Source organism: Lissotriton helveticus, chromosome 1_1, assembly GCF_964261635.1.
Source record: "Lissotriton helveticus chromosome 1_1, aLisHel1.1, whole genome shotgun sequence".
NCBI classification, from domain to species: domain Eukaryota; kingdom Metazoa; phylum Chordata; class Amphibia; order Caudata; family Salamandridae; genus Lissotriton; species Lissotriton helveticus.
The window spans coordinates 1,313,830,942-1,313,844,001 of record NC_136057.1 but is presented as its reverse complement, the minus strand read 5'-3'; the positions used below and the strand labels follow the sequence as shown (position 1 = coordinate 1,313,844,001).

At 45.3% G+C, this 13,060-nt stretch overlaps 1 protein-coding gene across 2 annotated transcripts in view; it reads right to left on the bottom strand.

Moving 5' to 3' along the window:
• TECR (trans-2,3-enoyl-CoA reductase) overlaps positions 1–13,060 on the bottom strand; it is a 175,568-nt gene that overhangs the window by 39,248 nt on the left and 123,260 nt on the right. For both annotated transcript variants that reach the window (XM_078681643.1, XM_078681633.1), the window contains 2 exons: positions 5,907–6,012; positions 5,613–5,685 (listed from right to left, as the gene is read on the bottom strand). In XM_078681643.1, the coding sequence (XP_078537769.1) occupies positions 5,613–5,685; positions 5,907–6,012 (179 nt within the window). The remainder of the gene's footprint in view (positions 1–5,612; positions 5,686–5,906; positions 6,013–13,060) is intronic.

Below are 13,060 nucleotides of genomic sequence, written 5' to 3'. Positions count from 1 at the left end.
AGGAGGAAAAACCAGAAGAAACAACCTGAAATGTCCGGTGGCTTAAAAAAGAGGCCAGCCAGGCGAGGGCAGAGCCAGTCACCCCGGCCGCAATACATATACATATATACATACATATATATATACATACATATATACATACATACATACATACATACATACATATATATATATATACACACACACACACGCGCACACATACATATATACACACACATCGTTTTTTTTTATAAAGAGAAAGACAAGGGAAACTTGAAGAGCATGCCCAAGACCAATATAGCAGCTCGCACAATAGGTACCTACGGCACTGGTGTGAACCATAGAAGGACATAACATATGTCAAAACACAGTAAATCATATACAGATTATTCAGAAAAATGTATTTATAACCATATACAGACATTGTATAAATGAAAATGAGCATCTCTGAACAGAGAGACTTGTAAGGATGACATCGGCCGAGGCTATGAGTAGAGGGACCTGAGCCCCTGCCTGTGAATGACCAGAGGGAAGAGCGAGGAGATACGCACTTTCTAACACCAGAGATTGAAGAGTAGGTAGACCATATCACAAAGACTAGAATGAAGCAAACGCTGTGGCGCAAGTTGGACCAGCAGGGCACCCAGTGCCTATGAACATACCCAGTGTGTACCCACAGACTGGTGCCAGAACTGAAAGTGGAATAGAAACTGTTTCAGAAGTGGAACAGAAAAACATGCTCACAAGAGACACTGGCTTACGGCTAAGACAGCCAACATAGGCAAAAAAAGAGGAAACTCATCGAAACGCTTGAAAGACAGCCAAAGGCAAATAAATTAAGACGGCGAACATGCCAGGATGAGCCAGTCGTAGCGTAAACCCAACATTACTCTAGAGAATTCTGCATCCTCAGAGGCAGGAAGGAACTACAACCCAACTATAAAATACAAAAATGTAAGCTCCAAAGGGAGCTATGACACCCTTGTGAGTCTTACCAGAGTAGAAGTCCCACAACAGTAGGGGGACGGGAAGAAGCGAAAACCATATTGCGATAAGCCTACAGCATGAACTATAGGAAAATTCCCTAGAGGGAAATAAGATAATAATCCTAAGAGGACCTCACTAGATCCTCAGTAAGCACCTACACCATCCAGGAAGAACAGTACCTTGGGCATTGTACACACACCACCCAGAAAGAACACCTCCTGTGGCAAGGTAGAATGGCTATACAATAACCAACGAATAACCCACATAGGGTATGTCACATCCCCATAAAAAGCAAAGGAACACCTCGAGACTAGCTCTTAGACAGAGGAGATGCTAATAAGAGCAGAAACAGCTGTCTAGCTGTACCGTCCGTCTGGGAAATAGCTTGAACCCAGAGACGGATAACAGAGAAAGGCAGTGACAATAAGTCCGCAACAATGTAAATCACGGGAAACCTGACATGAGACGCTGGACTGCAGAGTCCACATGACTGTCAAAAAGATGGGCCCCATCAAAGGGCAAATCTCAGTGACACTCCTGAACAGCCTCAGGAAAACTGCCATCATGCAGCCAAGCATGGCAATGCAGAGCAACTGACCTGCCCATACCCTGACCCACAGAGTCAGTGGTGTCCACGGCTGACTGAATCGAAAATTATCAGCCCACGAGCATCATAGAGTATCAGAGTCAGGTCAGCCAGAGGGCCTTCCGGAAGAGAGGGAAGAATGTTGTACAAGGGCACGCCAAAAGGCAGCAAGGGCTCGACATCCGCGTTGCCCTGGTGGAGCAGACCCAACAAGGGATCAGAAAGCAGAGAGACAGAATGCAATTAAGTAGTGGGCAAATCCTTTCCACTTTGCCACATAACATCCATGTGTGGTACATCTGCAGGACTCCAGTAAGATGTCCAAGCATTCCTAAGGGAGACCCACATAACCAAATCCTAAAACCTCGGGCACCTGATCGCTAGATTTAGTTGCTTGGGAACTGGGTGCCTGATATGACCTTCATCCCTGGTGAGAAAGACCAGCCTTTCAGGGAGATTCTCATGTGGGCTTACTGACAGCTAATGTAGGGGACAGTACCAGGGCTGCCTGGCCCACTTGAGGGCTACAAATATGATGATCTTAAGATGTTTGCCACATCTACTGCATCACCAAGTCTTAGATGTTTGCCACATCTTCCGCACCACCAATGGAAGGAGCAGGAGAGACAGAGAAGAGTGAGCAAAGATTCCTGACTAGGTAATCCATAGGGCACTACTATTGAACTGTGGGTGTGGGAAGTTAGGGCATTTTGCATTCTCAAGGGCTGCGAAGAGGTCTTCGTCCAGAGTGTGCCAACGCTGAAAGTATTGTCGCAGTACCTGCAGATACAGTTCGCTCTCATGGATTTGTTGATCTGTCCTTATTAACAGGTCTGCCAAGTCGTTGTCCACAACCGGGAGGTAATGGCCATAAGGGGAATGCTGTGGTGGATTTGCCCAAAGCCCGACTGCCTAAGCTAGAATGGATAGGGAGCGTGAGTGGGATCCTCCTTGTTTTTGTAAGTAGTACATGGTGCTCATGTTGACTGTCCGGACCAGAATTACTTTACGCAGGATGATGGGTAGGAGAGCCTTCAGAGTGAGACGTATCACCAGGTGCTCAACATAGTTGTAGTTGAGGTGGTGGCTCTACTGCTGTGGGAGGGGCCCAAACCCTGCACTGTGGCTTGATGGAGAATAGCTCCCCACCCAGCTTGAGAGGCATCCATGGTGGTGGGGACTTGAAGATTTGGGTCTAGGAAAGGCTGCTGTTACAACACAGCAGAGAGTGATAGACACTGGTCTTTACCAACACTAGATCCTCCATCTGACCCTCCACTTGTGACTATTGTGCTGAGAAGCACTAATAAAATGGGCGCATGTGTAGCCAAGGCTTGAGGTACGATATTGATACAGGGGACCATGATACCCAAGAGACACATTATAGTTCTGAATGTGACGTAGTTGTAGCCGAAAAAGGGGTACAAGAAGGTCGATGATTGCAACCCTTTGGGGGCTTGGGTAGGCTTTGCCGGTAATGAAGTTCAACATCGCCTATAAATAATTAGATTTGGAGGGGTTGTAGATTTAGCTTACCCACATTTATGGTGAAACCAAGGCTGTGAAGTAGAGAGATGATCAAATGTGTACTGTGGGCATTGTTGGTTGCTTGCACTCTTGATCAGTCAGTCGCCAAACCGTGGATGTCCCCTCTCCCTAAGTGAATGGCGACAACTGCCAGGCACTTGATGAAGACCCTTGGAGCAGTGGTGACACAAAAGGGAAGTACTTTGAACCAATAATGTCTGTCAATTACCACAAAATGCAGGAAGCGTTGGTGGGTGGGATGGATGGGGATATGGAAGTAGGCTTCCTTGAAATCTAGTGCCACCGTGTAAATGACCTTGGTGGAGTAGCTCCATCACATCCTGCAGCATCACCGTGGAACATATTCTGAAAGAATGCATCTGTTGAGGGGCCTTTGGTCCAGAATAGGTCTAAGTGAACCGTCCTTCTTCTGAATAAGGAAGCAAAGTGAATACACCCCTTTACCCTGTTGGTGAATAGGTACTGGTTGGATGGCACCCTTTTGAAGGAGCGCTTAGACTGCTTCCTCTAAAAGATATATATATTCCAGGGGTGGAAGTTTGGAGGGCAACCAGGACCGTGGCGGTTTTTAAAGTAATTTTTCAGGTTTTATAGCATCTGGTCAACCTGCAGGCCGTAGAGGTGTACACCATCGAAGAGCAGGTTGAGCAAATGCAGTTGCACTTCCAGCTTAAAACCAGAGGTAGAGCCATTTGTGGCTGCTTACCAGCATGCTGATGTTAACTCCTCAGGCAGCAGTGTCAGCGGTATCCAGAGCATATCAGATTGTTGCACTGAAGATGGTCTTCCCTTCCACCACCCATTCCTCCACATTTTGCCTATACTCCTAATGGAGGTGCTTAAGTAGGTCCTGTCTCTGGAGTCAATGTACAGTGTTGTATCGGGAGAGCAGGTCAACGGAGTAGGCCTTTCTCCAGCATGTAGCTGCCTGCACCACTACCCTTTACCATGCAGCATTTATTTATTGTACTCCTTGTCTGGGGGAGACCAGATCCTGTGGCCTGGGTGTTTGCACACTAATGTGCAGTGTGTACCACGAGGAAGTCACGGGGTACATTGCCACATATGTCAGGTGGGTAGCTTGGGGAAGGCTTATATTTTTTATCCACCCAAGGTGTTAATACTCTTGATTCAATAGGCTTGTTGAAGGTGTCTATGGTGGTTTTGAGCATTTGAGCATACCCTGGTGAGTAGAAAGGAACTGCACTCTGCGCGGGGTCTTCGCATCTCCATAAGAAAGTCATCGGCCTCCTGGAGGATGAGCAGGCCCACCAGGTGCAACGTGGCTTCCCTCTGTCATTTTAAGGTATGCTGTAGCATCATGGGGGGGGGGGGGGTTAAGAACGCCTAGCTGGGTACAGATCAGTATCGCATGGGGGAATGACACTCATCCCATGGGACGTCAGTAGCCACTGGGTCATAAGGTGCATTATAGGGATTAGTAGAATTAACTGGGCTCATGGTGGTCGGTCCACAAGAATTTCGAGTTGCAAGAGGGGCAGTACTGGAAAGAAACCCTTTCCATTACTTTATGCACAGTTTCCATGACAAAGTTCTATGGGGTGAGAGGCACTGAGCACCACAGAGGGTCAAAGTAACGCATTAATGGAAGGCCGGCATCTGTGGAACAGCATCTTGAGAACCCAGTGAAGTCGAAGATCTTCCATTTGCGGAGTTTCTTCTATTCTTCCTGGAATTGGAACAACAGACTGGACCAGAAGGAAATTACTGCAAGTCACTGAACACGGAGTCCTGTAGGTACACATCAAAACCCGATGGAGGGAAAAACCAATGAAACAAAGTTGATGAACATTGCCAACTAAGGAAGGAGTCACTATACCTTGTGACATGAAAGACTTCTACAAAGAAAAATAACTTGCAAACGTCAGCGTATACACATCCAAACCCGATGGTAACAGAGTTGATGGAAATTGCCAACTAAGGGAGGATACCTTGTGACACAAAAGACTTCTTCAAAGAGAAACAACTTTCAAACGTCAGTGTATGCAGAGCATGTGCATTTACAGCAACACATGCTACCAACAATGCATCTACCTCCACCAGACCAACCTTTCAGCTTCAACAATTCCGAGCAAAGCTCAGAACAATGTAATTTTCTAATGGAAGTGTGTCAAATACAGCCCCTTTTGGAGGTCAGTGTATGCTCCCTTAGCAGTGTAGATACATGCTACCTTACCAGTATGCACAATTTATCGCTGACTGCAGCCAAGAGGTGAAATACTCAACACACTGTGTGCAGCCAAGTGAGAACATGCTATTAAGCTTGTGCATCAGATCATGCAATACAAGACTTTGTACCATCCTCAGCTACGAAAGCCTCATATGCTTTGAAGAACTTTCAAGACGTGCGCTACTAGCCAGCCATCACATAGGACATTTCACAATGACACTCACAAACTATAAAGAGCATGGTCGGAAAATGCATTGTAAGAGCTATGAAAAGTCCACATGCTGCAGTGTAGGCAAGGCATCAAAGAAGGACCCTACTCACGTGGTGGAGTGTACAGAGGGTGGTTTATGTAATATGCCATCCAAGCCGTGAATCCCCAGTAGTATGTACAGTTCTAAATAAAAACAAAATAAAAAATAAAAAACACTTTGATTTATTCGCCAATCGTGAGATTCACTATTAACCCACCCAAGCCTCCACGAAACAGTCATCAGCCATTCGTTATTTGAAAGTCAGAGCCGTAACAGTACATTTTTTTTTAGCACTCTACTTGGAGGCTGTACATTACCAACCAAGGCTGGATTCTCGTTTTGCAAAGCTATTCCGCAAACTTACCTTGAATATGTTACGTAGTGGCATGGTGCCATGAGAAAATCGATGGACAAATAAGGTTTCTAGAAGTCGTTTGATGTAATGGAAAGAGTGGCAGATGCAAGCAAGGCTGAAAGAAAAAAAAGGTCCGCCATCAAAGCAGGCTACCGGAAGAAAGCAGAAACACTGTAAAAGGAGACAACCAGAAAGATAAAGGATGCTCCCAGATGAATACACAACTGCATTCCTGAGGAAAATACACTCAGTAGAAGCCAGAGTTAGACGTAAAATATTGACACTTACCTGCAAAGCAGTCCATGGCAAGTCCACAAACCCTTAAAAAAATATTTCAGATATATCAACCAGGTAAAAACTACAGGTCCGGTGGGAAGAACATAGCTGTGCTTCATAGGATAAAGAGAACAAGGACTGATACTCAGGGAAGAAGAACTTTGAAATTCCTTGCATGACGAACAACGTAATATTATTAAATTGCCGCCTTGGAGAAAGAAAATCAAAAGAATATTTTTCTAAACGATTTGCAGCTATGTGGGTATTGCCACTAGCACTTGGATGTTATGGGCTAAAGCACATTATGAATATTTTAAAATGTTATACATATAATTGTCGGGCTGAGAAGGGAAACCAGCATTAAAAATGCAATAGGTCTCGCCTTTCATTAAGTTAAAGCCATTTGCTTTGCTATACAATACCATTAGCAAGGCAAATGGCTTTAACTTAATCAAAGGCGATACCGATTGCATTTTCAATGCTTGTTTGCAGTGGCACCAGTTACACCCCCGGCGACCAGATACCTTATCGCTTCCTGCCACCTGTTACTGGACACAGATAAAGGAATAGTGGTGAGTCCTTGCACGGGGAAATTCTTCCCGGCCCTCTAAATCCACAAGACAGCAAAAGGCTGTGGCGTAATGGCCAGAACTGCTGACTTTGGAGCTGAGGAGCCAGGTTCGAGTGTGGGTGTGGCCTCAACTTCCTGTGATTCTGTGAAGTCACCTAATCTACCTGTGCCCACTAAAAAAAATAATGTGTCCTTGTGTAATGTAACTGGTGCTTGTGTAAAGCGCCCTTGTACCTTTGGGTCGAGTTTGCGCTATATAAAACTGCAACAAAATAAATAAACTCATGGTCCGTTCAATAGCTGTATCACCTTCACCAGCTTAAGGGACACCCTTCTATGTCACTTTCTCAACATCTGCGACCATTCAAATCAGATCCTGCTCTCCACGTTTCACCGGAAATGGGGGCACTCTGCGGCTTCCCACAATGCACCTCACCACTTCTGAGAAAGTGGTTTGCCATCCCGGCCCATTTTGTCTGAGTTTGAGGGGGTGGCAACCCAAAGTAAATAAAAGGACCATTTCTGGCCGGGGTGCCATTTCCTGGCTGCACTTAAAATGTTGGCTTTGGTAGGTTTAAAAACAAAACAAACAAGTCTGACTTATGGTGTAACATGCAGGTCCAGCTCAACATTTCATGATTTCGAGGTACATGTATTGACAAATTACATTAATTGTGGCGATTATAGTTCCAAATAACGGCGGACACAGTGACCGCACTATCCTGTAATGTTCCCTCATTACGTATAGCAAAACAGTCAATCTAATTGTGAGTGTGCACAAAACTGCTCCGGCACTTGCCGTTGTTGGGTGCCAACTGCTGTGCAGACACATGAAGAAGTCAAATTGGAGCGGTGCACCACTCGGTATTGAGACCAGTAGTATTCAAGAAATCAATGACGTTTTGAAGTTGTGAATGATCCTTTATTTACAAAAATTGCCAGCCAACGCTTTTCGTTCATGGGAATGAAATTCTTCAAAAATCCATGTTCCCTGGTAAGGAAACGGATGTGTAGAGTTGGTAGCCGGGCTGCAGGGAACGTGGATTTTTTTGCCCTGAAGAAGTTCATTCCCATGAACGAAACGCGTTGGCTGGCAATTTTTGTAAATAGAGGATCATTCACAACTTCAAAACATCACAAGACTTATTGATTTCTTGAATACCACTGGTCTCAATACAGAGTGGTGCACCGCTCCAATTTGACTTCTACATTCACTGTGGCGTAGCGACCCGAGCTGCCGACTCTGGAACTAGGGACCTAGGTCAGAGTCTCTGCGTCAGCTCCTGTGATTCTGGGCAAATCATTTAATCTCGCCATGCCCACAGAAAATTAACGTGCCCCCCGTGTAATGTAACTGGGGCTCATGTAAAGCGCTCCAGTACCTTTGAGTTGAGTTTGCGCTATATACAGCATCAAAAAACAATTTAACCCGCTGCGTAACTCTGGATAAATGTAAAAATTCAAGCCATCTTTGCACGATGCACGTGTGCATGCCTGTAGCCTCTTGGCTGCGACTGTGTGCCCACTGCACACGTAGCTTTGCCATTCGGTCATGTTATATTTGGCCCTTGTAACTTGTAAACCCCCAAGGCAGAGCCCACTTTTAAACAATTTCTGTGGGGTTTAACAGATGTCCTGCACCAGGCTTTGTTTACTGCGGGGCCTCACAGTGAGATTTAGGGGAGAGGGGAGAGGGGGGTGGGGGGGGGGGGGGGGCGGGTTGCAACAGGGAATCTGAAGGGGGACATGACTCAGGCGCCGGTGCTCTGCTCCTAATGGGGGTCAGCGGTGAAATACTGTAACCAGACACTAAGTCCCCCGAGGCCCTTTCTATGCCAAGGGCCCCTCCCCCTCTCTGATTGTCTGGGGATCACAGGTCAAGATTTAGGGCAAAATAATTAACTTTTGCAGCTTGGGAAGCGTTACCACATCTACATAATAAAACCTGCGACAATTCAAAACTCTGCATGGTCTATTTAAAGAGAAGCTTGCCTCTTGCTTGTTAATTACCTGGTACAAAAAACAAGCATTTGCAATGCAATTGGTCCGATTGCATTGCAAATGCTCAAGTTTAAATCCCTTCCTCGCAACAGGACTCAATCATTCAAATAAGAAAAGTTACAGCACGTGAAGAAATCCGTGCCAGATCCCCATTCCACGAATCCATTTCTCTTTGGAAATCTTGGTAGGTCTCGACTTACATGTTAATCTGAGTGTCACTAGAAGTGAGGCGAGTCCTCAATTTTTGAGATTGAAACCCCCTTTCATTCTCTTTGCACCCCCTGCAGACAGACTGACAGCGCCCTGATGAGATTCCAGGAACTCTCGCCCTGGTATCGAAACGCGTTGGCTTTTTTATAAAAGGAGCAACTGTGACAAAGTCCTCAATACCAGCAGCTGCTGGTCACATTAGCAGTCATAAATTGACTTGACTCCTTTATTCTCATTATTGCCTTATTTGCCATTCCCATTTGTACAGAATTATTGTTTTCAATGCATATGTTCATTGTTGCTGTATTGTTTTTATGTGGGTTATATTCGATGTAGACACTGGATTCACTTTTTGGTCTTTTTTTGTTTGAATCATATGTTTCAAGTTGAAAACGCACTTTTGTCGATATAATTGTAAAAATGTATTGTAAATATGTGATGTAGAAATCTGTTTTTTCTGCCTTCGATCTCTCTTTTTGGAAAAAATTTCGGATAATTATGAAATAATTGGTATAAATAAAAGTACCTTGTCGATTTCGACATTCAGCGTCTTCGACATTCCTTAAGTGTGGATTTAAATATAGGTGGCCAGGCATTTTCATGTGTTTTCTCATTTAAATAGGGTCCAGCCTATCCACCTGTCCTCAAGGGCCTGACTCCTTAGGTTTCCAAGTTTAAAGCTGAGCGCGGCGCCGCTTCACGGACACCGAACTCGTTTTAAAAAATATATATTTCTTAACTTTAACACTGAGCGCGGTGTCCTTGAAGCGGGTGCTGTGCTTAGTGTTAAAGTTAAGAAATATATAAATAAACCGAGCGTGGTGTCAGTGAAGCGGCACCGCGCTCAGTTTCAAAGTAAAAAAAAAAACAGATAGCGTGCATACAAAAAGAAACCTATAACAAAAAAAGTAGCGTAATAATAAGAATTGAATACAAAGTAGCGTACAAGCATACAATGCATTCCACACAGAAATGCATGCAGTGGTTTAAGAAAAAAAGTGCAGCAAGTTAATAAATAAGCCTAGCGTGTCACGCCGCGGTAAGAGATCCAATCCTGCTGGGCAGCGCCAAAAGGGGACAGGGTGGCAACCAGGAGGGATTGAAATGCCTCCGGTGCAATCATTGCACTGCCTTTGGCATAATTTGTGACACCTAACGACGCGTACAAATGAAAAATGCAGGCAGAGCTGAGACACAGCTTCGGAATCCGTAGTGATTCCAAGAAGCCCTTGCATGGCGAGAGCAACGCATGCGCTGCTTTTGCCAGGCCGAGACCTAAAAAAGATATCTAAAGGCAACAGTAGAACTCTGGCTAAGTGAAGTGTGGGAATGCTTGATGGTAGGGGTTTTGTCAATCCCTGCAGATTCTGGATCTTTCCATCTCAGAAGAATTTGGAAAATAATGTGATTGTAGCCCAAGTAGTTTATGTACAGGGCATTATGGGTAAGAAAATATGTTGGAATGCACATAAGCCACATCACCCTTGACTCCTCTGGGTGTCTAGTTATCGAAAATGTGTGGGGTTGCTAGATTTCCAGGGTGCCAGCTGAACAAAGGCACAAAGGATTAGTTACTTACCTGTAATCCTAGTTCTCTTCCAGGGGTATCCTCATCAAAGTCATAAGCACTGAATATTCCCGCCCATGTGCGGGACCCCGGAAACAATATAAAAATATATATGTAAAAAACACATATATCTCGCTCCACATATATGTATGTACATATATTATTTTTCTCACACCAATGCAGCTCCATAACTGAGGCTAAAAACAATGTAAACACATATACATGCACTGCAATTAGCAAGAAAAGCAAAAGAAAAAACACATCAGGTCAAATAACCTTTGAACTTTGTGTTTTAATGAGTAGACCACTCATAAATTCTGAAAATTGCTTGTAAATAGACATTGTTAGCCCTCAGGCTGCATTGCAAAACAATAGCATAGAAAATGAAACCATTTTCAACAAAAAAACTGGCACCGTGCCTTTAAGGCAGCCATGACCCCGGGCTTCCCATCATGCCTCAGGGGTGACAGTTAGGTCAGTTGTTCTTTGCATAACCCTGAAGACAGGGCTCAACCACAAGAGTGACATAGTACCAAAATCTCATTTACCTGGGGAGGCGGGTGGGTTGCTTATGACTTTGATGAGGATACCCCTGGAAGAGAACTAGGATTACAGGTAAGTAACTAATCCTTCTCTTCCAGGGGATCGTCATCAATAGTCATAAGCACTGAATAGAATAGCAAGCCCATCAACCACCTGCAGGTAAATGAGAAGTACATGACCCAACCAAACCATAACAGCCAAATAACTCAGCTGTTAAACAGATTCCTCAGTGAGGCTGGCCCACCTGGGTATCTGCTCTAGTGTCAGAATCAAGACAGTAATGTCTGGTAAATGTATGGACAGACCTCCAGGTCGCCGCTTTACAAATCTCAGACATGGGCACATCATGTAGATAAGCCGTAGTGGCCGCTCTACCTCTGGTGGAATGTGCTTTAGGAGTAAACCCCAGAGGTTTTTGCGCCAATTGGTAAGCAAGCTTGATACACGAAACGATCCACCTGGAAATGGAACGTTTCGATGCTGCATGGCCAGTTCTGATCGCTCCGTAGTTAATAAACAATTGATCAGAATGTCGAATAGACTTGGACCTGTCCAGATAGAACTTTAAAACCCTTTTCAGGTCCAACGAGTGTAAAGCCCTCTCAGCTGGAGTAGAGGGATTAGGAAAGAAAGTGGGTAAAGAGATAGACTGATTGACATGAAAATCTGACACCACTTTCGGCAGGAAAGAAGGGTGCGTTCTGAGCACCACTCTGTTCAAATGAAAAACTGTATACGGTTCTTTAGTACATAGGGCCTGAATTTCGCTCACCCTACGGGCTGACGTAATTGCTACCAAAAAAGCAGCTTTCCAGGAAATATGCTGTAAAGTAGCTTTATGAATGGGCTCAAAAGGAGGGCCCATCAACTTTGATAGTACTAGGTTCAGCTCCCAAGGAGGAGAAGGAGGCCGTACAGGAGGATACACCTTTTTCAGACCTTGCAGGAAATCTTTTACTGCTGGCAACTGGAAAAAAGAGGTTTGGGAAGGTGATCGCCTATAAGCAGTTATAGCGGCTAGATGCACCTTAATGGAGTTAAACTTCAAACCTGCTTTGGCCAGATACAACAAGTATGGAATAACTGCTTCTTCCTGACTCTTCACCGGATTGTGACCATTCTGCACGCACCACATATAGAACCTCTTCCACTTGCATGCGTAAGAATGTCTCGTGGAAGGACGTCGTGCTTCTCTCAGAATGGACATGCAGTCTTGTGGCAGTCCTAGATGGCCGTACTGAATGACCTCAGGAGCCATGCTGCCAAGTTCAGTGATGGAAGGTTGGGATGGTGAATCCTCCCGTTCATCTTGGATAATAGGTCCGGCCTGCAAGGAAGCCTCTTGTGAGGAGACACTGACAGGTGAAGTAGGTCCGTGTACCACCATTGCCTCGGCCAGTCGGGGGCGATCAGGATCATCGTTGTGCACAAGTGGTTCAGCTTGCTCACCACCTTCGGGATCAGCGGAAGTGGTGGAAAGGCGTACACAAATTCCCCTGACCAGTCGATCAAAAGAGCATTCCCTCTCGTTCCTGGACGGTAAAACCTTGAGGCGAAGTTTGGGCATTTGCTGTTTACGTCGTCCGCGAAGAGATCTATGGAAGGACGACCCCAAGACTGGAAAACGTCGTCTAGCACTTCGTCGTTGAGAACCCAGTCTTCTCTGTCCTCGAAGTGCCGACTTAGTGCGTCCGCCCTCACATTCTGCTCTCCTGGGAGGTGGACTGCTTGAACAGACAACTTGCGAGCCAGAAGCCAATGCCAGATGCTCTGAGCTTCTAGTGACAGTGTCCTTGAGCGTGTCCCTCCCTGTTTGTTTAAATAGTACATAGTGGTGGTGTTGTCTTTTTGTACTAGAACCACCTTTTCCTGAAGCGAGGGAAGGAACGCTTTGAGAGCCAGGTGGACTGCTCTCAACTCCAGCAAGTTGATGTGGTAGGTGCTTTCCTTGGGAGACCACAGACCCTGCACCTGAAGAGGGCCCATGTGCGCCCC